Genomic DNA, 26,315 nt, shown 5'->3' with positions numbered 1-26,315 from the left:
TTGTTGTGGGTGATGTTACAAAGAAGTAAAAAAGTGGAATTGGGTGAATTCTAAGTGTTCTTTTAATTCTGTTGCACTCTATGTGGGAGCATAATATACCTTCAAGACAGACTGGGCATGGTGGCTCACACTTGTGATCCTAACACTTTGAGAGGCTAAGGCAGGAGGATCACTTGAGGTCAGGTGTTTGAAACTAGCCTGGTCAACATGGTGAAACCCCGTCTCTACTAAAAATACAAAAATATTAGCTGGGCTTGGTGGTGGGCACCTGTAATCCCAGCTACTTGGGAGGCTGAAGCAGAATTGCTTGAACCTGGGAGGTGGAGGTTGCAGTGAGCTGAGATCGCGCCATTGCACTCCAGCCTGGGCGACAGAACAAGACTGTGTCTCAAAAAAAAAAAAAAAAAAAAAAAAAGATACCTTCAAGACAGAGTGCTAAGCTTAAGTGTGAGGAGATATTTAGCAAAGGAAGCATCATGGATGTTGTTTTCCCTTTAAGTCTGTGGCACATTTCTCTGAATATCTTCAGTAATGGCCAGTTGTTTTCCTCTTGAGGGTAGGTTTGAATTTTGAAAACCATTAGAGTCATTATCTTGCCTGGTGAAAAAAATGAGTTAACAGGATATTTAAAAGTCCTCAGCAGTCCAGCACTAATTTACCTTTTTCCTAGATTTACTTGCTTTTGCCAGAACCTTCAAGACCTTTTATGCCCTTTGGCTTTTGATGTTCATCCGGTTTTTCATCCTCCTCCCCTTACCAAATTTTACTTATTATTCAGGTACAATGCAGATTTTCTTTCCTTTGTGAAATTCTCCTGAATTTTTAACTTGGTTTACTTCTTCTTCATTGTTAACCTATCACTGTTTATATATCCTTTTTTAGAGTATATTTAATACAATCACCTTGTACTTTGGTCTGTGTAGTCTAGATTGTGAGCAGTTTAAGCAGGAGGACAGTATCATATTCATCTTTGTTTTTCTAAACAGGGCCACAGTATAGTAAGAGTTCAGTGATATTAATTTAAATGGTATCAATCTATCAGTGATGTTAGGTTAAAATGAGGCAAAGCTATAAAACAATGAGACCAAATTTCTTACATGACCCTTATGCCAGTTACAGATGAGATATTTCTCACAGATTCTGAATAATGGCAGTATCGAATCTGTACTTTCCCATGACAAATTAAAGAAGAAAATACTCTCTAGATGTAGTGTCTGATTTTTACAATAAATTTAAAAGTTAGCCAAAGTACTGGCATGGCTCTGTTTAGTAGGATTACAGAAGCACTTTGTTTTAAACTTCTTCTTTGTACCTTTTGTGATTTCCAAGTTTTCTGGTAAGACATGAATTGCTTTTATAATTTTTTTTTTTTTTTTTTTTTTTTTTTTTTTTTGAGATGGAGTCTTGCTCTGTCGCCCAGGCTGGAGTGCAGGGGCACAGTCTCGGCTCACTGCAACCTCCCCTCCCGGGTCATGCCATTCTCCTGCCTCAGCCTCCCGAGTAGCTGGAACTACAGGCGCCCGCTACCACACCCGGCTAATTTTTTGTATTTTTAGTAGAGACGGGATTTCACCGTGTTAGCCAGGATGATCTCCATCTCCTGACCTCTTGATCCATCCGCCTAGGCCTCCCAAAGTGTTGGGATTACAGGTGTGAGCCACCACACCTGGCCCTGCTTTTGTAATTTAAAAAATCCTGTTGATAAAATTTAAGTTGGTTTTATTACTCTGTGATCATGTGGGGATCATAATATAACATGATACATTAAAAGCCTTTTTACTTGTAGTTTTCCTTGTTAGTGGTAGTAAGATTATATATCACAGATGGATAAATTTTGGCTTCAATAAATATGGTTTCATTTATTGAGTAACTGCCATAGGTGGAGTACTATGCCATAATGATAGAATATTTTTGATAGAATTGGAACCCAAGACATACATATGATCTTACGATCCATTATTCTTGTTTGTTTTAAATTTAACAGTTTAATTGGGCAAAAAAAATTTATTGAACTGGGTAGCACCCAGGACCGAAAGTGGTTTAGAATGCTTCTTATAATGTTCTTAACTTTACATTTAAAAAATTAAATTCCACAAGTGTAACTATTAAAACATTTATCAGATCTACCTAAATAAATCATGTAGTTTGTTTTCATGAAAAACACAACTTTGGTTTTTAGGAATATCAGATAAGGAACACCAAAGTTGTATAGCTCACATCCTGTGAGCCTTCTGGATCACTGATGCTGCTACCACTCCTCAGTCACATCTTTGGGGCCACCCTGTATTCAAATTCCTATGCCAAATGGCCCAGGGAACCTGGTGCTGATACCCTGGTAGCCCAAAAAGGCTACTTGCCTTCTACTTCCACTTATGCAGCCCCCTGCCTCCTTACTCTTCTGCTAGGAACATATCTATAACTATAAAAATTCATGTAATTTTGACATGATTTTCTAAAAAAGGCAATTTCGGCAGTAAATAGCAGAGTTACATAGTGTCTTAATGTAAATAGTTTGCATTACCTGAATACACTATTCCTTATAGTAATTATCTGTACTTGCCAGAGCACATTGCATGTGACTCCTGTTGGGCTGATTTTCAGTAGCAAAAATGAATTTGTAAAAGAATGTAGGTTTTAAGGCCCTGGTAATAGTAAGTTCTTATTTCACCTCTTTCATTTACTCGAAATTATGTCTTCTGAGATCTTTCATTTTGGGATTGAAGTTATGGAGGAAATGAACAACTTTAAGACAAGCTAGCTTATTTAAGAGGAAGACTTTAGGTCCTTAGGAGTGGCTCAAAGATTGCAAAACAGTTCACTTTGATCTGGGAAAGGTCTCACATTCTGGAATAAAATAGAAATTAGAGACTTTAGAGAAAAAATATTGATTATATCTCCTTGAAATGTGAAGAATAATAGATGCAAGATAATGTAGTACCATAGTATCACATGAAATTTTTAAAAATATTTGGAAAGATAAGACAAAGAAAGTTGTATTTAGTTAAAAATCAGGTTTATAATTCATGAGGATGAAGCAAATCATCTCCCACTTCTGCAGTGTACTAGACTGAAACTCCTCCCCCACACATCCCTCCACTACTCCATTCAGGAGCTTCTGCTCCTCTGTGAGACAGTAAGAAAGTACCCAATTGTGTGTGGCTCTTGAGGCTTATTTTGTTTGGAAAGTGTAAATGAGAAGCAGGAGTGGGCCAAGCTAAGTCTGTAAGTGACCCTTGACTCCAGTAAGCCTGAGGAGTGGGATTTAATAGGTGCTCTCAAGTTAGGTTTTTAGTATGCGTTTAATACCTAATTGGTACTATATAGTGATAATCAGACTAAATTGTGTGTTTTTGCTAATACCTATTTAGTAGATACAGAAAGAATACTTTAGTAATTTTAGGCTGTGAATGCTTGTATCTTTTGAGTGGGCCTGCTCATTTCTCCTCTGAGTGGGGGGATAGTGAATCTTGTGTTGACCTGTCACAGTGAAATTCTTATTTGCCATTGGTTATACTTAGGACTGATCTGGAGTGGATTAAAAAGCAAAACCCAAAAAACTGATGAATCCTAGAAACCTGAATCTAGAGGTTTGGAACTTGATGAGCAGGTACCGTAAGTCTTGATGGTAGTGCACCCTGTGAGTGAAAGAGGCTAACAACCTTTATGTGAGGTATAATAATCTAGTTTTATCTTAATTCATCTTCAAATTTCTGTCTAATACCATGTCTGGCCAGTGGTAACTGCTGTATAAATATTTGTTTAAATTACTGAGTGGAGCATAAGCTTTCAGGGTGTTTCGAGTTTGGCTAGGAGACAGAATGAACATAGAATTCTGTTCTCTCTGAAACCAATAATATTTTCTAGAAGAAAGATTTATATGGGCTTAAAAGTGAGAGCTGGGACTTGGATTTGGGCACAGATGGAAAGGTATTTTTTGCTGTCTGTGAGAATCAAGATGTTTACGGAAAAGAGCGAGTGATACATTTGAGTAGGGTAGAGAAAAGGCCTGTGAAGATACTTAACTAAAGGGACGTTTGTTAGGAAACAAGTGAGAAAGTTGAATCAGTGGGTTGGAGATCATACTGTGAATGGCCTGTGAAAGCTAGGAGGAGAGTTTTTGAATATAGAATGCTCTTAACGAAATGGCATTTTGGAGAGGTTAGTGTGTAGTATGTAGGCGAGAACACAAGTCATAGCTACCTTTATTGGCTAGAAAACAGCCTCTGAGGTTTGCGTCCACCTCTTGTGCCCTGAAGTATTCAAACCAAAGTATTGAATTCAAACCAAAGTATTGAATTCAAACCAGAGTATTGAGTCCACAGCGATACTCTTTCCATTTCATACCAACTACTTATGTGTTGCATGAAAACCATCACATCACATCAAGCTAAATGATTAAAGATTAGGCCATTTACCTAAGAAGGAAATAATAGATATCATTTTGGTTTCAAGATCGTTTAGTTCCAGTTAAAAAAAATTCACATTGTTTAAAAATGTCATTTTGATCTTATTAACATTATTATAAGAATAATCCCAAAGCAGAATTTTGCAACATTTGGGTCAGATAACTCTTTGTTGTAGATGCTATCCTGTGTGTGGTAGGATGTCCAGCAGCATCCCTGGCCAACCAAAAATCTCTCCAGACATTGCCAGGTGTCCCTTTGGGGCAGAATTACCACAGATTAAGAACCATTGCCTTAAAGAATACTTATGGTATGGTGTCAGAGTGACCAGAAATAACTAGTACTGTATTGCAGTAATAAGTTTCGTGTTCTAGTTACTTTGCTCCATTTACATTTTCTAAGTCAGAAATAGTGCTTGATATGGTTTGGCTCTGTGTCTCCACCCAAATCTCATCCTGAATTGTACTCCCATAATCCCCACGTGTTGTGGGAGGGACCTGGTGGGAGGTAATTGACTCATGGGGCAGTTTCCCCTGTACTGTTTTCATGGTAGTGAGTGACTCTCACAAGATCTGATAGTTTTATCCGAGGTTTCCACTTTTGTGTTTTCCTCATTCTCCCTTTGCCTACTGCAATCCACGTAAGACGTGACTTGCTCCTGCTTGCCTTCCGCCGTGATTGTGAGGCTTCCCCAGCCGTGTGGAACTGTAAGTCCAATTAAACCTCTTTTGTAAATTGCCCAGTCTCAGGCATGTCTTTATCAGCAGCGTGAAAACTGACTAATACAGTGCGGTTCTGATAATTAAGAATAAGTCAAATGATTGGGCACTACTTGAGAGTCAACGGAGCACTAACCAGATGAGATGTCAGAACAGTATATTTAAATTAGAACTGCCTTGGGGAAACTGGAATGAATGGTCTCCCAAGAAGTAATCATCAGACATTTATTGAATACCTGCCATAGGTGGAGCATTATCTGTAATGGTAAGAAATAGTCGTAAGAACTTTGATGGTTGGAAAGCCTCATGAAAGCTTCAAAAAAGACTTCGTGGTCAGTCTTGAAAGGCAAAGTAAGGCTAGGTTAGATAAAGAAAACTTTTTTTCCTCCTTATAGTGAAAATAACTATGAACAAAGAATCCATAGGTTAAACTCTCCACAATGCATGAAACAAACATTTATTTGGTCAGTGTGATTGCACACAGAAGGTTTTTTTTTTTTTTACTGGAGTAAAGATCAAAGGACATAGTTTTGAATCTGATAACACAGAATTTTGAAAAATTAGCCATGGAGTATATCTGATGGGAAAGTTTTTAAGCTGTGAAACAGTGGTATGTAGATCTGTGTTTTAGAGCATAGGTGGTGGAGTGTAGATAGATTGGAAATATGAAAGTCTGCTAGGTATGGAGAAAACCGTTAAGATTATTGTAACAGTCCGTACTTGATGAGATGGGGCCGAGACTAGATCAAGGTCAGTGGAAATGAAAAGGAAGGGATAGTTTTAACAAGGATTTGTGAATCAATAGGATATGTTAATTGAATATGTAGAGAGAAAACAGTCGATATTGGCTCAAAAAATTTCATTTATTGACTGGAAAGGATGATGCTATTTTGAGGGTTTTTTTTTGGGGGGGGGGGGATGTCCATAAGAAGCAGTTTAGAGCTCTGTGACTGACACCAAGGAGAAAGACTAGACGTATTAGAAAATTATGTATGTCCAAAAACCAGTAGTTGGTTATGGCAAAACAGCAACAAAAACTTTCAAATTAAAAAAATGTTATCTGATAAACATAGAATAAAATATAGTAGGAACAGGTATTTAGTTGTATCTTAAGAGTTGATAGAATAACAAAAAGATCCTGGGCTATATAAAGTGAAGGAATAGAAGAGCTCATTTTTACACTATATGTGCATTTTCAGACCCTCAAATCATCACATCTAGCTTTGGTAATTAAACAGTTGTAAGTGATACAGAAAAAACTGATGGGAAAGGGAAAAAGTTAAGGGATTAGAGCGGTTAAATTTAGCCTCTTACAGAAATGGGATAATTTGATTACTGTCACTTGGGAGAGAGATCCTTGTTAATTGTTATGGGTATTTTTCCCCCCCTCAGGCTGAGTCTCGCTGTGTTGCCCAGGCTGGAATGCAGTGGAGCAGTCTCGGCTCACTGCAACCTTTGCAGTCTGGGTTCAAGCGATTCTCCTGCCTCAGTCTCCCGAGTAGCTGGGATTACAGACACCCACCACTATGCCCAGCTAATTTTTGTATTTTTAGTAGAGATGGGGTTTCACCATGTTGTCCACGCTGGTCTCATCCTGACCTCAGATGATCCGCCTACCTTGGCCTCCCAAAGTGCTGGGATTACAGGCATGAACCACTGCGCCCGGCCTGTTACGGGTATTTTGAAAGGAACAAATAATGAAATGATTTATGATTTAATTATGAATTAAAATAGGAAAAATTTGATTCAACTGATCTACAACTGGTAACCAAATGGTTAGGACCAAGAAAAAATGTAAAATTTTCTTTTTTTTTTTTTTTTTTTTGAGAAAGAGTCTTGCTCTTGTCACCCAGGCTGGAGTGCAGTGGCGCCATCTCAGCTCACTGCAGCCTCCACCTCCCGAGTTCAAGCGATTCTCCTGCAGGGATTACAGGTGACCACCACCACACCCAGCTGATTTTTGTGTTTTTAGTAGAGATGGGGTTTCACCATCTTGGCCAGTCTGGTCTCGAATTCCTGACCTTGTGATCCGCCTGCCTCAGCCTCCCAAAGTGCTGCGATTACAGGCGTGAGCCACTGTACCTGGCCAAGAATTTTCATTGTTATAGTATTTCAGGAAAAAATGCCATGCTCTTTTATGAATTCTTCATGCTTATTTCCTTGTGTTCCTGTTTTACTGTGTGTCAGGAGGTTTTCTTTGCGGGTGAGGAGACATAAGGGATGATGTGAAATATTCTTATTCTTGTTCTTGGGAAGCTTAGAATCCCATGTGAAGACAGTTATATAATTATATAAAAATTGGGTATATACACAGAATGACAAACTCTAACAATGGAGGATTAGATTAGGTTTTCTTTTAGGACAATGTCAATTCTAATAATACGATTCCTTCTTCTCCCCAAGTGTATTTTGTGCTTTCTGACCATCTCAGAATACAGTATACCTCAGGAATCCTCACATACCCATTCTTATCTTTATATATAATTCAAAAGAAAAAAGGAAGAGAATGTCTAGCCTGGTATTCTTAAATATTAACTTTAGTTCTATGAGCCGAATACAGTATACCCATCTCTCTCACCTCCTACTGTGGCATGTAACATAAAAATATTGTTAACTTTCTTTAGCACTTGAATGTTGAGGTTAAACACGTATTTAATATACATATATTTTATATATTTATAAATATAAATGTAGATTATATCTAATTACATATGTTTATCTTTTTTCTCTCTTATCTGGTTTATATTTTCAGAAAGTTGGTAAAATATTTTAATTTTATTATAACTCAAAATAATTTTAGAACCTGTAGGAATACTGCAGGTAGAAAATTCTCTGAGATGACAACTTTTTAATCTTTACTGTGTTAATAAGCCTTTGTTATCAGTGTCTTGTGGATTTAAACTTTATGTTCCTGTATCTTTTCCAAGGTAATTTATTTGTAGATACTTTATTAACAGTATGAAAAAGTGTTAATTTTTTAAACCTAAATTATTAAGTTGACAAACTATTAAAAGTCATAGCAGTATGCATTATTATTATCTTGGATTTGAAGAATATATCATTTGCTGAAAGTATGACGTTTTAGCCAGGAACTAACATAGTTTCTATGGGTAAGATCCTGTTTTAGTCACTAAAAAGCAAAGTATTCTAAAAGAAACTGCATGGATTACGTATGTATGTAATGTTTATGTGTATATATTATATATGCACATATCCATACATATACCCATGTATGTTTTTTGTGGACAAAAAACTTCCTGTGTTAGTAATTGCTATCTGTATATGCAGTTGTAGCTGAAAAGATCCGTGCTAGTGTACATAAGGACTATATTGCCGCTATTGCCACAGTTTGTGAGTCTGGAATAGTTTGAGACTCCTTGTCTTCCTGATACCTTCTCTTAAAAAGAAGCAACTCAGTTTCTTATTGATGCAATCTAGGTTGGTCTCACTGTAACTAGTGTTCCCAGCATTCCCACGTGCATAGTTATGGCTCAGCACTACAAGTTTTTTCTTTAAAGACTTAATTCTCAACCTCAAGTTTAGTAACACTCCAAGAAATATCAAAATTGTTTTATTCTCTTAAAATTAAAAAAAAAAAAAACGCCATACTGGAATGGGAATAAAGCGAGTCATGAAATGAAAATGGAATCGTAATAGCTATTTCTAAAAGTTTGAAATTCGCTTCTTTAAGGTTTTCTTCAGTTTACTCTGCTTGCTTTGCACTGTTTTCTGGTTTCTTCATGTTGTTTTGTGTTCTGTCATACATACTCATATATTCTACCCTGCAACTGATGTCACTTCAGTGCTTGAAAATAGCTCTGTTCTAAAACTTTATTAATGAAGTTTGCCTTGCTAATAATTATTAGTATTATTGGTAATATTTTTAATATTCCTCTAAAACCCAGAAGAACATATTATATATATTTATATAAATATAGTATTATATGTCTTTTAGTTAGCTGATGGGCCAAATATAATAATAAAATAGCAGTATGAACAATCTAGAAGTTCAAAAAGATATTATATATTTGAACTGAATGTGTTTTTCTTCAATTTAATTGTGATTTTTGGTTGTAGTAGTAGGTGGGATTGATTGAAACCTTACATTTTATAATTGGTAAGGCTTAGGAGAAAGCAGGGAACGTTGTGGCTGTTAGAATGATTATATTGAAGTCTTTTTTTTTTTTCTTTTTTTTTCCCTGTTTCAAGGGACAGGGTTTCTCTCTGTTGCCCAGGTTGGAGTGCAGTGGCACAGTCATAGCTCACTGCAGCCTTGAACTGGGCTCAAGCAGTCCTCCCACCTCAGCCTCCCAAGTAGCTGGGACTACAGGCACCTGCCACCATGTGCGGCTGATTTTTTTTTTTTTTTTTTTTTTTTTCAAGCTATTCTCCTGCGTCAGCCTCCTGAGTAGCTGGGACTACAGGCATGCACCACCATGCCCGGCTAATTTTGCATTTTTAGTAGAGATGGGGTTTCTAAACTAAACCATGTTGGTCAGGCTGGTCTCGTACTCCCGACCTCAGGTGTTCCGCCTGACTTGGCCTCCCGAAGTGCTGGGATTACAGGCGTGAGCCACCGCACCCGGCCCCACTGATGTTTTTAAAAAACTTTCGTAGAGACAGTGTCTCACTGTGTTGCCCAAGTTGGTCTTCAACTCCTGGCCTGAAGTGATCCTCCCACCTCAGCCTTCCACAGTATTGGGATTACAGGTGTGAGCTACCATGCCTGGCCCTATTAAAGTCTTTAACTTAGGAATCTTTTATATTCTTTTCTAGCAATGCTATTAGGCAATAAAGTATAATATTTAAGAGTACTGCTTCTGGAGCAATTTTGGTTTTGCCACTTAATAGCTGTGCCACCTTGGACAACTTACTTACCTCACTTGTCTCAGTGATCTCATCTGTATAATGGAGATTGTAATAACACCTATCTTACAATTTTATAATGAAGATTGAAAGAGTTACTGTATTTAAAATACTGAAGCAATGCCTGACATGTAATGAGCATTTAATACAATGTAAATTATAATAATTACTGTTGCATTGACTAAGAAATCTTCTTAAAGCATTATAAGCAATGTATCCTAATAGTTTAGAATTATTAAATTATATTTGCTTGTGAGTAAAACCAAAGATACTTGTATTTTTTTTTTTGAGATGGAGTTTCGCTCTTGTCATCCAGGCTGGAGTGCAGTGGTGCGATCTCACCTCACTGCAACCTCCTCCTCCTTGGTTCAAGTGATTCTCCTGCCTCAGCCTTCCAAGTAGCTGGAATTATAGGCTCCCGCAGCCACGCCTGGCTAATTTTTGTATTTTTAGCAGAGATGGGTTTTCACCGTATTGGCCAGGCTGGTCTTGAACTCCTGACCTCGGGTGATCCGCCTGCCTGAGCCTCCCAAAGTGCTGGGATTACAGGTGTGAGCTACCACACCCAGCCCACAGGTAATAAGATAAGCTTTTATTAATTAAAGATTAATTATAGAATTATTAAAATGGAAACAAAGTTACAATAGTGGCCACTTTAATTTACTTTGGTATCCTGCCTTTATCTCCTTTCATATTGCTTTTTTATTTAGTGTTAATTCAGATCCAAATATTTGAGCATGTATAAGTGTCTGTGTTGGGGATTGTGCATTGAATGTTGTGAAGACAGTGTCCTTGTGCATTGAATGTACCTTACTCAGTGAATAGGTAGAGGGGGATGGTTTAGAGGTAGTAAAAGTCTGTTATTTTCCTCAGCCTGTAAAAAATTTGCATCTAAAGAAACTTATTTCAATAATGCTTTTAATATAACTTTTATTTTTATCTTAAATTTAAGTCATTTTTGTCCTTGGCTTCAGTAGCCTACTTTCAGCTGGCTACAATATGAAAAGTGATTACTATGGTTACCACAGATTCAGCAAAGTAACTCCTGTCTTCTTTCCTCTTGCCATTATTTACTTAATATACATCTACTATGTGAAGAAGTATATTAACAATGTGAAGAAAAGTCTGGAGAGACATACTCCAAATTGTAAATAATTTTGGGGTGTAATTCTGGTAGAGAAAAGGAGTTTATTATTTCTTATATTTGTACATTTCCATGTTACTGAAAGTTATTACACTTAAAAAATAGTTATATTCTTAGTTGTCTTTAATCACCATATTATACAGTTATGTGTGACATATGGGCCAAAATATGACTTCTTATTGTAAGCTTTGTATTACGGTATTCTTAATTACATTTCTAATAACTCAGTATTTAACAGTATATGTAAATTGTATTTAATAGTGGTTAGGCCGGGTGCGGTGGTTCATGCCTGCAATCCCAGCCCTTTGAGAGGCCGAGGTGGGTGGATCACGAGGACAGGAGTTCGAGACCAGCCTGACCAACATGGTGAAACCCCATCTCTACTAAAAATACAAAAATTAGCTGGATGTGGTAGTGCGTGACTATAATCCCAGCTACTCAGGAGGCTGAGACAGGAGAATCGCTTGAACTTGGGAGGCAGAGTTTGCAGTGAGCAGACATCGCGCCATTGCACTCCAGCCTGGGTGACAAAGAGAGACTGTCTCAAAAAAAAAAAAAAAAAATTGTGGTTAGTTCCCTTGTAATGATTGTTCTAAGGGAAAAAGTGGCATCTTGAAAGGCCAATTTATTCCTATCACATTTTAACAGCTTTATCAAGGTATAATTTATGTACCATAAAATGCACCTGTTTAAAGCATATTGTGGGCTGGGCATGGTGGCTCATGCTTGTAATCCCAGCACTTTGGGGCTAAAGCAGGTGGATCACTTGAGGTCAGGAGTTCAAGACCAGCCTGCCAACTTGGGAAAACCTGGTCTCTACCAAAAACACAAACATTAGCCAGCATGGTGTCGCACACGCCTGTAATTCCAGCTACTCGGGAGCCTGAGGCATGAGAATCACTTGAACCTGGGAGACAGAGGTTGCTGTGAGCTGAGATTGTACCACTGCACTCTAGCTTGGGTGACAAAGTGAGACTCTGTCTCCAAAAAAAAAAATATGTATATATATATATAAAATAAGAAATAAAGTGTACTGTGGTTTTCAGTGTTCAATAGTTTTTAATATATTCACAGAATTGTACAACCATCACCATAATTTAGTTTTAGAGTATTTTCAGCATACCCAAAAGAAACCCCGTGCTCATTGGTAATCATTTCCCATTCCTTCTCTCCACCCCCTCATCCATCCCCAGGCAACCACTGATCAACTTGTCTCAAATTTGCCTATTCTAGACATTTCATATAAATGGTATCGTACAATCTGTGATGTTTTGTGACTGGCTTCTTTTACTTAGCATAATGTTTGAAGTTCATGTGTAGCATTTTTATTGCCTCCAACACATGTTTAAATGTCTCTTTTCAAATTATAAATACCAACTCAAAAAATTCAAACGGGACAAAAACAAATAAAATATAGTCTCTTATTGTAATGAGTGTAAGGGATAGAATTTCCTTTTTGACGGGGGAATCTAAATGTCTACAAAGATACTTTCTTAAAACATTTTGCATCTATGTTGTACATAGTGGAGACACTTAATACAATCTTATTAGAGATGTTCCAGGAAGGTTTTCCTAAAGAATTGACATTTAAGCTGATACCCAGTAGAAAATAGAGAAGAGCTAGGTGAAGTTGAGCAGGGGAGGGTGAGGTAAGCAAAAAGTGGAATGAAACTTGTTGCAAGGGGAACAACATGCACAAATGACCTAGAAGCAAAAGTGTTGAGCTTTCCAGGAATAGAAATTAATTCCATATGGCTGCTATTTAAATTTGTGTGGTGGAGGAAGGTGAGAAATGAAGCTAAAGAAGAACTATGACAGTTAAATCATTGGTTAGGTCTCAAGAGCTGTGGGCATCATTTTTAGAAAAAAGCTCCATCTTAAGGGCAGAGGGAAACTGGCACAGAATTTTTAGCAAAAGAATACTAATAAAGTCAGATTTGTATTTTAGAAAACACTGACTGCAGTGTACAAGATGAATTTGAAGAGCAGGCAAGTCCAGAGATTTGCAAAATTAAAAAAAGAATTTTTTCCCAAAGTTGTTTTATCCATTCTTTGGCCTTTGCATTTTTATATAAATTTTACGATCAGCTTGTCAGTTTCTGTTAAAAATGCCTGCTGAGGTTTTCTAGGGATATGTTGATTCTACAGGTCAGTTTGGTGGCGTTAACATCTTGTCAGTCTTGTGTTCAGATCTATAAACATGGTATATCTCTTCATATGTCTTCTTTTAATTTCTCTCAGCAGTGTTTTGTAGTTTGCAGTGGACATCTTGCATTTCATTTGTTAAATTTATTCCTGAGTATTCTATTCCTTTTGATGCTGTTGGGAATGAAATTGCTGTATCTATTTCATATTCAGGTTGTTTATTGATAGTGTTTAGAAATACAATTTTTTGCTTATTGATCTTGTGTCTTATGACCTTGCAGAACACATTTGTTATATAATTTCTTTTAAGAGTTTTAGAAAGGATTTTCTATGTGCAGGATCATGTGGTCTGCGATTAAACATGTTTTACTTCTTTCTTTTCAATCAGGATAGCTTTAGTTTTTTTTTTCTTGCCTTACTGTACTGTATATCATTTAATAAAAGTATGAGAGTGTACATCCTTGCCTTATTCCCAGTCTTAGGAGAAACTATTTGGTCTTTTACCATTAAGTATGTTTTTCTTAAAGAGTTTGTGTAGGATTGACATTGGCATTATTTCCTTAATATTTGATAGAATTAATAAATGAAAAAATGTGGACTTGAACTTTTCTTTCTGGGAAGGTTTTTAAATTTTTTTCTTTCTTTCTTTCTTTTTTTTTTTGTTGAGACAGAGTCTTGTTCTGTCACCCAGGCTGGAGTGCAGTGACTGGATTTCTGCTCACTGCAACCTCTGCCTCCTAGGTTCAAGTGATTCTCCTGCCTCAGCCTCCTGAGTAACTGGGGCTACAGGCACGTGCCACCATGCCTGGCTACGTTTTTTTTGTATTTTTAGTAGTGACGGGGTTTCACTGTGTTAGCCAGGATGGTCTCAATCTACTGACCTTGTGATCCACCCGACTCAGCCTACCAAAGTGCTAGGATTATGGGTGTGAGCCACTGCGCCAGGCTGGTTTTTAAATTTCTAATTCAGTCTCGTTTATAAGTCTATTCAGGTTCTCTTTCTTGAGTTTTTAGAGTTTTTTTGATAATTTATGTTTCCTAGGGATTAATCTGTTTTATCTATTTTATTGGCATTAGGTTGTTCATAATATTCGCTTGTATTCCTTTTAATGTCTGTAGTGTTTGTGGCAATGTCCTCTCTTTTGTTTTTGATAAGTTATGTTTTTTCCTAGATCAGTCTCACTTAAAAATTTATCCTTTTTTTGTCTTTAAAAAAAGAATAGGCCAGGTTCGGAGGCTGAGGCAGATGAATCACTTGACGTCAGAAGTTTGAGACCAGCCTGGCCAACATGGTGAAACTCCATCTCTACTAAAAATACAAAAAACTAACTGGGCGTGGTGGCAGGTGCCTGTAATCCCAGCTACTCGGGAGGCTGAGACAGGAGAATAGCTTGAACCTGGGAGGCGGAGATTGCTGTGAGCTGAGATTGCAACAGAGCAAGACTCCATCTCAAACAAACAAAAACAGTAAAGCAGTTTTTCCCCCTATAATTTTCCGTTTTCTATTTCACTGATTTCTACTTTAATCTTTATAATTTCCTTCCTTCTGGCTACTTTGGGTTCATTTATTTTTATTTTTTGAGATGGAACCTCGCTCAACATTGCCCAGGCTGGAGGGCAGTGGCGGGATCTTGATTCACTGCAGCCTCCACCTCCTGGGTTCAAACAGTTCTCCCTGCCTCAGTCTCCCGAGTAGCTGGGATTACAGATGCCCCGCCCCCACCGCTAATTTTTGTATTTTTTAGTAGAGATGGGGTTTTGCCACGTTGACCAGGCTGATCTTGAACTCCTCACCTCAGGTGATCCACCAGCCTCGGGCTCCCAAAGTACCGGGATTACAGGCGTGAGCCACCGTGTCCAGCCTACTTTGGGTTTAATTTTTCAAGCTTAGATTGTTGATTTTAGACCTCTTTTCTTTCCTAAGTGAAATTACAGATTTTTCTCTAAGCACTTTTTGAGCGTCATCACATAAATATTGGTATGTTGTGTTTTTGTTTTTATTCAGTTCACAGTAGTTTCTGATTTCCCTTGTGATACATTATTTGACTTTATTTATAAGTATGTTTTTAATTTCCAAATATTTGGAATTTGCTAAATTGCTTTCTGTTGCTGATTTCTAATTTAATTCCATTGTGGTCAGAAATCATACTTTAAATAATTTCAGTTTTTAAAAATTCAGTAAGACTTGTTTTGTGTCCTAGCCCATGGTCTATCCCAGAGAATGTTCCATGTGCAATTAAAAAGAATGTGTTTTCTGTTGTTGGATGGAGCATCCCATAATCCATAAATGGTTAAGTAAAGTTGGTTGATAATGTTGCTGAAGTCTTCTGTATTTTTTCTGATTCTCCATGTAGTTCTTTTTTCAGTTATTAAGAGTCAGCTATTGAAACCACAAAACAAAATTTCTGAATTGTTTATTTTTCTTTTCAGTTCTATTACTGTCGTTAGGTATGTTTAAATTTATAATGTTATATCTTTCTGATGCATTGAAATGTCCCTTTTTGTTTCTAGTAATTTTTTGTATCTTAAAGTCTATTGTCTAATAATAGCCACTCCAGTTCTTATAGTTACTTTTTCATGGTCTTATTTTTTCCCATTCTTTTGCTTTCAACCTATTTATGAATTTGAATCTAAGATGTTTCTTTTGTAGACACCGTATCGTTGTGTCTTGTTTTTTAATCCAGTCTGACTATCTGCATGTGACTAGGATGTCCCAGTGCCTTGTTTGCCAGGTTGGAGGCTCAGCTCCCCATTGAGCCTCCATGACTTAATTTTAGTAGTAATAGGATAATGAAGTAATGTTTGTTTTTTTAAGCAAGTAAAAACTTGTTGAATCTCAACCTGTTTTAGGTTGCATTAACTGTAAATAAACTTACTGTGTTCATCAGAATTATGTCCCTCTTGATTAAATCATATTGTATGATTTAAGAAATTCTTAAGTGTCAAAATGAAAAAAAATGTTTTTAGTGGGCAAAATAGTTATTTCAAACAAGTCCATGTGTTTGTAAGAAATGAGCAAAGAATATGATATATATTGTTATTACCAATAGATTTATTTATAATGAGAGTTTACTTAGGATTTCCTTTTAAATTGAGAGACTTAAACAACTCGGTCCTGCTAAAGGTGAATTCAGTTATGTGATACAGCTCAGCTCATGTGTCCTCTGGCAGGTTTAGAAGTATGTACTTTGAAACCTCAAGCAAAGGTTACCTGACCAAGGAATTTTGTGCCAATATCATATGGGCCAACACCCTTTGTTTTTAGACTTCAGATAAGAGGATAGAGTGATATAGAAAGTTGGTGTATCCAGGGCTTACTGAATCATTTTCTCCCTTTTCATCACTATGAGTAAGTATGGACAAGTTGCTTTAATCTGCTAATGGAAGGAAGGAGCATTTTGTTTTCCCAATTAAGGGAGCAAGTACAGGAATGGGAGAAAAAATAGTTTATAAAGGTGGGCTCAGCAAGTCTTGGTGGCAGATTATTGATAAGGGTAGAAAATAAAAAAGATGGAGCAATCCTAAATTACTCACAAGTTTTTAGTCTTTATAACTGAAAGAATTATAATGCTATTAACAACAGGAAAGAAATGAGGGATTTGCGGGGTGGGGGGGGCAGTTGTGATATTTTAGTTGGTTTTGAATTATTGTTGTATTAATTTAGTTTGTAGCAGTTTCTGTGTTTTTAAAGATGCCAAAGCACGTTGCAACTTATTAAAAACAGCTTTATCAAGATATAATTTATATACCATAACATTTATTAATAGCTTATAATCAGCATATCATAAAAAGTCATTATGTTAGTGAATTTAGCATATTTACAATGATCAAACCATTACCATAATTATCACTACTGTATAATTTTAGAACATCTATATCACCCTAAAAAGAAACCTCATTCCCATTCCTACCTCCAGCCCTAGGCAACCACGAATCTCTTTTTCTGCTCCATATGCTTTTCTAGACATTTCATATAAATGGATTCTTAAGTGTCAGAATGCATTCACTGAACATAATGTTTTTGAGGCTTTTTTTTTTTTTTTTTTTTGACAGTGTTGCTCTGTTGCCCAGGCCGGACTGCAGTGGTATGATTGTGACCTCGACTCACTGCAACCTCCACCTCCCGGGTTCAAGTGATTCTTGTGCCTTAGCCTCCTGAGTATCTGGGATTATGGGCGCCCACCACCACACCCGGCAATTTTTTTGTATTTTTAGTAGAGATGGGGTTTGTATTTTTAGTAGAGATGTTGGCCAGGCTGGTCTTGAACTCCTGACCTCAGGTGATCCACCCACCTTGACCTCCCAAAGTGCTGGGATTACAGGCATGAGCCACTGCACCCAGCCCTGCTTTGCACTTTTTAAAAAGGAATTTTATAGCCAGCAGTAGGGGGACTATGTACTTAGTACATGTGAGCCATGTGGGTAAATTATGTAAAACCAGTAGGAAAAATATATATATTGAAAGAGTAGTGATAATGTCATAAAATTGTTTTATTATTGTTTATTATTCATCTATAGAGGTTTACCTTGCTAAACATTTGCTGACATAGGATATCAGTATGTAATATTTACCACAGTTTTTAAAGTGGAGTTGCTGAGGTAGAGATTTTTGTTAAGGAATCTTTGCAGTGTTTAAATTGGAAAGAGAATGAACCCCATTGATTTCATTTTGAATTGATAGTTATTCCATAAATTGAGATTTTATTTCACTATTTTTGTCAAATGAATTTGGATTGTCGACTAAAGAAATGGTCATCTACCCCCATTAGTTAGCCTTGATGATCTTGATCAAAACTAAATAATGCATGTGAGTGACAGACCTAAGTTATAGATGGGGAAAAGAGACAAGTGATGGAAAAGGTAGTGTTGCCACTAAAAGTAGTTTGTCTATTGTAGTTCTGTAGATATGCATTTATTTAAATATTTACAGTGAAACAGCGCTTCATATTATTACACTAACTTGATTAATGTAAATGTGAAATTATTCCTTATTGAAATCTTTCACTAGATATACAGTATCAAAGCCTAATTTTGCTTCATAAATTCCGCTTAACGTGTCTTAATTTGAAAATCACCCTGGTTAGAAATCAATAACTATTTGCATTTTTCCTAAGGAGTCAGACTTGAAATAAATTAATAATAACTGACATAATCTGGATTAATCTGAGAAACATGATGTAGAAAATTTATGTACACGCCTCCGTATTTTCTGCTCAACTTTTCCCTTCTGTATACCTTCCCCATTAGCTTATAAAATACTGTCTCTTGGTTCTTTTCTGAAACTGAAGCAATTTAGTAATTGATTCACATTTAGTTAGAGTTTAAAGTATTGCTTTTCTCCAACACATTGTCATTTGAAAAGAGGACTACAAATTGGATATTGCTTAACTAAAAGGAATGAATCACTAATGGTAGATGTTTGTGTATGTGGTGGGAAGGGAAATAGGTGGAGAGCAAGGAATTTAGCTCCTCCTCCTGCTTCCTAGCTAGATTTAATAATATGGATATGTTAAGGAATTAGTCAAGTACTGTTGAAAATAGAATAAACTGCTGGAAAGACAGGTGTTTTCTCATAGTCTTAATAAAATACCTACTTTAGGAATACCTCATTTGGGTTCACTTAGTATTTGAAATTTGGATTTATATTGATTGTTTTACTATAATTTCCTGTGCAGTAAGTAAATGTGGGTGATTTAAAATATACTCCATGATTTTTACTCCCTTCTCCCCTATTTAAATTGATCCAAAGGGATCCCTATTTTATATAACCTCATGCTTAATAAGGAATTTTCTGTTTTTTGTTGTCTTCTTCTAGGCTGTATTCATCACCAAAGAAAAAACTTACACCAATGCAGAAATCGGTTAGTCCATTAGTTTGGTGCAGGCAAGTTTTGGATTACCCAAGTCCTGATGTTGAGTGTGCTAAAAAATCTCTTATCCACAAACTTGATCAAACTATGTCAGGTATGTCTATAATTTTACTTGTAAATTCATCTCTTTGCTTTCTTTAGTCAAAAACCATACATGTTGAGCAGTGTGTTTTTAGGAAGCAATTCTTTGCTTGGAGCATTTTTCAAATTTCATTGTTCATACGGTCATGAGAGTTTTTCCCATATTCATATAACCCTGGCCTATCATTTACCTAATAGCTTTTTAAAAAATCTTGTTTTTATGTAGCCTCATCCTAAAGAATAATATCCATGAAATAATGAATTTCATATGATAAGCTTTTTTTTTATACAAGTTATGTAACTATTAAAATATAAAATGTCTGGTGTTGTATAAAATCATCTCACATTCCACTCTTTGGGGAAACTGGTGTGGTAGAAAGATACAAGTGGAGAACTACAGAGACCTTGTTCTCACTCTAGCCCTTAATTGCTCTGTCACTGCATTATTTGATTCTGTGAGCTCGGTTGTCTCATAAGAATGATGAGCCTTGAAAGGTAATTTTAAGGGTTAAGTGTTATGTGAAAGAGCCTAGCATGTTTTCTGGCTAACAGTAAGTGCTGAGTAAATGTATTCATTTCCCTTGTTATGTAAAACTAGTTGGCATTTTAGGTTTAAACTGCTTTTATGCTCTTTTGTTTAATAGCATTTTCACAAAGCTGACAAAATGTGTTTGTGGCTATTTATGACATTTAATGTTGCATGCCAGTGTGGGCAGAAATGTAGGAAAAATATTGTTTATTTCTTCTTGTATTTCTCTCAGTCTGTTTTATGACTCTTACTGTTTTATGAAATAGATAGTAAAAGATGGATGCATGATTAGTTTTGTTTTTGTTTTTCTGCTTTATATTTACTTGGCAGCCATGTACTTAAAATTACTTATTTTGGTTTTATTATAGAAAACAATATGTGCCTTGTGGTTAGACTTTAAGCTGAAAATGGTCACAAGAAGCAGAGGGGACAGTTAAAGTGGCATACATAAAATGAAGTTTATTTGGCTATAAGGGGTAGTGATTATTACATGCAAATAACTTATGGGATGTTATTACAGAGGTTCTGAATCTGGGTCAGTTTTGACACTAAAGTATTACTTTTCCTCTATGAAAATAAGCTGTTTTGTTTTTGTTTTTGTTTTTTGTTTGTTTTTTGTTTTTTTGATACGGAGTTTCGCTCTGTTGCCCAGGCTGGAGTGCAGTGGTGTGATCTTGCTTCATCACAGCCTCAGCCTCCTGAGTAGCTGGGACTAAGGTGCCCACCACCACTCCTGGCTAATTTTTGTATTTTTTGTAGAGATGGGATTTTGCTGTGTTAGCCAGGCTGGTCTCCAACTCCCGACCTCAGGTGATCTGCCTGCCTCGGCCTCCCAGTCTGCTGGGATTACAGGTGTGAGCCACCGTGCCTGGCGAAAGAAGCACTTTTGATAAAACAATAGCCTTTATGTGATTTTTTTTAAATGTTTAGTATGACTGTCAGCTTGTTTGTTTGAATTGTACCCTGGAGCTTGATTTAAGTTATATTCATAAGAGATTATTCGAAATAATGTAGACAAGCTAGTAGACCATTTTAAATAACTTAACATTTTCTGACCAAATTCTGGCATTAATGTACTACTTAATGCCACAGAACTTTAAGTATGGAAATTTTCTGACTATGTATTGAGAATATTCCTACAGAAGGAGCATGATTGAAAGAAAAAAGAATATTCCTAGAGGGCTAGGTGCAGTGGCTCACACCCATAATGCCAGCACTTTGGGAGGATCACTTGAGCCCGGGAGTTCAGAACTAGCCTAGGCAACATAGTGAGGACCCCGCCTCTACAAAAAATAAAGAAAAAAAGATAGCCAGGCGTGGTTGTGCGCCTGTGGTCCCAGCTACTTGGGAGACTGGGGCAGGAGGATCCCTTGAGCCCAGGAAGTTCTTGCAGTGAGCTGTGTTTGCACCACCGCACTATGGCTTGGGTGACAGAGCAAGACCCTGTTGCCAAAAAAAAAAAAAAAATTTTTATGTATTCTAGAAACTGTTTTCAGTACCCCACCTTAGAAATAATATAATTTACAATTTAATTAGGAATTTTCATCATTCAACAGTATGTATTGAGAATCTGCTATAATAGGCATTGTTCTCAACACTGAAATTATGGCAGTGAATATAATAGACCAAAAAATGACTGACTTCTTGGAGCTTATATTCTTATAAGAGGAGTCAGACAGTAAACAAATAAATAAAACTCTGGCAAACTTTTTCTGCAAAAAGCCGGATAATAAACAATTTTAGTCTTTTTTGCCTGTAAGATCTCTGTTGCAGTTACTCAGCTTTGCTCTTGTAGCATGCAAGCAGCCATAGAATATACATCAATGAGTGAGCATGGCTGTGTTCCAGTAAAACTACTTACAGAAACAGGTGGTGGACTAGATTTGGCCTGAAGGCTATTTTACCAACCCCTGGTTTAAAACGTCCTAAGGAGTACGAATTATTAGCAATTGGTGACTAGCACTTTGGACTTGAGGGATAAAAGCAAAGCTGCTGCACCTCAGAAATAGCAATTTTGAGTGAGTGGCTTTTTGCTTTATTGTAAGGAGGATATTAGGAGTGTGTAAGAGAGGCAGTTACTCTTGAACCATAACTAGATGTAATTAAGTACTGCGTCTGTTTAACATGGTTTAAATTTTATAGCTGTATTCATAGAACAATAGCTACAGCTATAAATACAATGTCTATTTGAAATATATATGTTTAAAATTTTTTAAGGAAAAAAATTTGGCTTTTACAAGTTTGAACTTTGTAATTGTAAGTCCCCCATTTCCCAAGGAGATTTTTTGTTTTTTTTAAATGCACTGTTTTGGTAAGGCAGAACTTCCTAGGAACTTAAGTACTATATTGCAACAGAACAGTTTCTACTCCTTCACACTCAGGTTCTCTGCAGTGCACTATCACTCTTTCCTAAAATTTTCTTCACTTGTTTCTTTTGATAGTGTATTGTCTTTTTAACCCTCATTTACCCTCCCTGCTCTTTTCTTTTCAGTCTTCATTGAAGGTTCTTCCTTTTCCGCCCATATTTTAAAAATTGTCATAAAACTATATAATACAAAATTATCCATTTTCACCCTTTAAAATGTACAGTTCTGTGGCATTAAGTACATTCACATTACTGTGCAACTGTCACTATCATATCCAGATGAACAGAACTTTTAATCATCCTATACTAAACTTTTTCATCATCCCATATTGAAATTCTGTACCCAGGTTAACAAATAACTTCCCAATCCCTTTGCTTCCTCTCTGCCTGTCTTTTAAGTTTAGGTTGCCCCGGGTCTCTCTTTTGCCTCATGTATATCCCTGTATTGGTGTTTGCATCTGTTTATATCGTGTCTAGTATCACCTCTATTGAATCACATTCATTCGTGCATATATTCAAATAATTTTTAATGCAAACCTGTTAAGTATCAGGCTTTGGGAAAAGGGTGGAGGTGGGGTGCTTTATAAAGAAAAATGAACATTGTACTGGCACTTAATGGAGTTTTATCATCTAGTAGGGGAAACATACCACAAATAATCTTTTCAGTGATATATATATATAATAAAGGAATAAAGGTATAGTGCTTTGAGAAATAGGAATTTTCCCTTAGGAAATGATGTTTGACCTGAAACCTTAAGATTCAGAACAATTTAAGTGTGCTAAGAAAGAGATGGGGCCGGGCGCGGTGGCTTACACATGTAATCCCAACACTTTGGGAAGCCAGGGTGGGTGGATCACCTGAGGTTGGGAGTTCAAGATCAGCCTGACCAACATGGAGAAACCCTGTCTCTACTAAAAATACAAAATTAACCAGGTGTGGTGGTGCATGCCTGTAATTCCAGCTACTCGGGAGGCTGAGGCAGGAGAATCGCTTGAATCCAGGAGGTGGAGGTTGTGGTGAGCCAAGATTGCGCCATTGCACTCCAGCCTGGGCAACAAGAGTAAAACTCCATCTCAAAAAAAAAAGAGATGGAGTAGAGCATTCCAGATAAAAAGAAAGTCATGTGCAAAGGTTCCATGTGGGATGAAGCATGACATATATGAGGAAGTCGCTGGAGAAGAGTAAGGAAGGGAGAGATGTGAGATAAGGCCAGAAAGATACATAGGAGCCAGACTCTGTAAAGCCTTATAAGCCATGTTAAAGATTGTGGACATTATTCTTTTTCTTTTTTTGGAGACAGAGTCTTGTTCTGTTGCCCAGGCTGGAGTGTAGTGGTGCAATCTTGGCTCACTGCAACCTCTGCCTCCTGGGTTCAAGTGATTCTCCTGCCTCAGCCTCCTGAGTAGCTGAGATTACAGGTGCCTGCCACCACACCCAGCTAATTTTTTTATTTTGTTATTTTTTATTTTTAGTAGCGACGAGGTTTCATGATGTTGGCCAGGCTGGTTTCGAACTCCTGAGCTCAAGTGATCCACCTGCCTTGGCCTCCCAATGTGCTAGGATTACAGGTATGAGCCACTGCACCGGGTACCCAGCCAATTGTGGACTTTGAGAGCACTAGAAAAATATTGAAGCGTTTTCTACAAGGGTGTAGTGTATGTGGACAGGAAGGACGCCATCAATTTTATTTTGGAAAGGTTATTCTAGTATGGAAAGTAGGTTGGAGAGGGGCAAGAGTGAATGTAGGATACTTTTGAGGAGGATTGATAATGATAGACCGTGTGTGCTGAATAGAAAGCATAGTAGTAAAGGTGAAAGGATATGGTAATAAAAAGGGAATGAACCAAATATGAGGAAATGGTGGACAAGAATATCAGTAGTGATTTCTAAGTTGCCAGCTTCTGCGACAAGATGAATATTGGGATCATTCTGGAAGAGAGACCTTTGGAAGAGAATTAGATGTTAGTGCAAAGATCATGAATTGATCTGATATGTTAACTTAGATACATTTGCCATACCCAAGGGGAGAGACATTAAATGGGTGATGTATATAGGTCTGAAACTCAGAGGAAAACTTAAGATTAGAAATATAAATAATGAGGAGTGTTTAGTGTAGAGATAATAATTGATGTTGTATGATTGAGATTCCTTAGGAGAAAGAATATGGCATAGAGTGAGAAGATAAAAAGGCTCAGAACTTTGAATGCTAGTGATTAATAACTAAGTAAAAGAGAATAAACTCCAGAGGAGATGGAGGAGGAGGAAAAAGATAGAATTTAGCAACTGTATTTCTGTACAGGTTGATAGTTCCAAGATCATGCCACATACCTCATACTAAATATATATAAAATATTGTTTTGTCTTGCGTCTTGTCTCATGGTGAATATGTACAAAACTACATGGTCCAAATTACTGCACTGTCTTAACAGAAAACATATGTTCCTCCTCCCCAAAACCACTCTTCTACCAGTAGGCAAACCAGACATTTCATTCCACTGATTTCTTTTCTTTAGCAATCCTTTCCAGTTTTTAGTATCTATCCTTTTGTTCTTTTTTTCCTTTTTTCTAGTCACCATGTACCACCTAGTTCAGTCTAACTTATTTAACATCAAGATTTCCGTCATTTTTTTTCCTTAACACTGATCGGATCATACCGCGCTTGATAAAATCACTGATAGTTTTGTCACTGCTACTAAATAGGTTTAGAAGCCTACTACATAGGTTTCAGACTTCTGAGGGTCTGGGTAAAGCACATACTTTCCATACTTTCAGCATCAAATCAAGTTACTGCTCATCGTCTCAAGACTGCTTCAGTGCATTTCCTTCCAAAAAGCCTTACCCAGTTTCTCTCAGTTGTAATGAATTATCCTAACTCTTCCTTTCCATTGCCCTTTGGACCTTTATGATAGTACTCATTTCATTTTGCCTTGCAATTTTTGTTGTCTCTGCCTGTGCTACTTGGCTGCAAGCCTCTTAAGAGAGAGCACCATATCATATTTATTGTATATATTCTACAAAGTGCTCTTACCAGTGCTCATAAATATTGAATAAGCTGTGGATGTTAAAATATGAAGGAAGGGGCTGGGCACGGTGACTCACGCCTGTAATCCTAGCACTTTGGGAGGCCAAGGCAGGCGGATCACCTGAGCTTAGAATTTCGAGACCAGCCTGGATGGCAAAACCTTGTCTCTACTAAAAATACAAAAAATTATCCAGGCATGGTGGCACATGCCTGTAATCCCAGCTCTTTGGGAGACTGAGGCCCAAGAATCGCTTAAGCCTAAGAGGCAGAAGTTATAGTGAGCTGAAATCACGCCACTGTGCTCCAGTCTGAGTGACAGCGAAATTTGTCTCAAAAAAAAAAAAAAAAGATTGAAGGAAGAAATAGTATTTTAAGTGTTAATTTTTTAAATATGTGCATTTGATATCTTAGTCCTACTGTTCTACTATTTATTTAATTGTATATGCATAGCACAGTTTTTTTTTTCTTTTTTTGACAGAACTAGTCAGGTTGGCTTTTTTTTTTTTTTAAGGATTTCCCATGTCTTGACCTTAAACTGGCTTCATAATAGTCGGTATTGCTTTAAAAAAGAAAATCCAAACTTTGCAAAGGCTATTTAAACAACTTATGTCTTAGCTTTTTAAAAAAGTCATAGGTTGAGTGCAGTGTCTCACCTCTGTAATCCTAGCACTTCGGGAGGCCAAGATGGGAGGATCACTTGAGGCCAGGAGTTTGAGACCAGTCTGGGCAACATGGTAAGATCACATCTCTCCAAAAAATATATATATATTTCTTCAAGACAAGTCTCACTCTGTCGCCCAGGCTGTAGTGCAGTGGCACGATCTCTGCTCACTGCAACCTCTGCCTGCTCACTGCAACCTCTGCCTCCCGAGTTCAAGTGGATTTTCCTGCCTCAGCCTCCCAAGTAGCATGCACCACCATGCCTGGCTAATTTTTGTATTTATTTTATTTTTTTTTAAGTAGAGACAGGGTTTCACATTTTGGCCAGGCTGGTCTCAAACTCCTGACCTCGAGTAATCCACCCACCTCAGCCTCCCAAAGTGCTGGGATTACAGGCGTGAGCCACCATGCCTGGCCCAAAGAATATTTTTTAAAATAAAAAGTAATACATTTGTTACAGAAAAATGAGAAAACATAAGTATGTTTTTATATTCCATTTATTTTTAAAGG

The 26,315-nt window shown here is 37.0% G+C and overlaps 1 protein-coding gene across 4 annotated transcripts in view; it reads left to right on the top strand.

Moving 5' to 3' along the window:
• Positions 1 to 26,315, top strand: part of SLAIN2 (SLAIN motif family member 2) — a 77,278-nt gene that overhangs the window by 7,326 nt on the left and 43,637 nt on the right. For 2 of the 4 annotated variants that reach the window (XM_030919566.1, XM_030919558.1), the window contains exons 2-3: positions 19,093 to 19,241; positions 23,596 to 23,691. In XM_030919566.1, coding sequence (XP_030775426.1) covers positions 19,093 to 19,241; positions 23,596 to 23,691 — 245 coding nt within the window. The remainder of the gene's footprint in view (positions 1 to 19,092; positions 19,242 to 23,595; positions 23,692 to 26,315) is intronic. The other 2 variants (XM_010366450.2, XM_010366458.2) reach the window with 1 other exon arrangement.

The sequence above is a fragment of the Rhinopithecus roxellana genome, chromosome 2 (genome assembly GCF_007565055.1).
Source record: "Rhinopithecus roxellana isolate Shanxi Qingling chromosome 2, ASM756505v1, whole genome shotgun sequence".
Classification (NCBI taxonomy): Eukaryota; Metazoa; Chordata; class Mammalia; order Primates; family Cercopithecidae; genus Rhinopithecus; species Rhinopithecus roxellana.
This window is presented reverse-complemented; position numbering and strand designations above follow the sequence as displayed.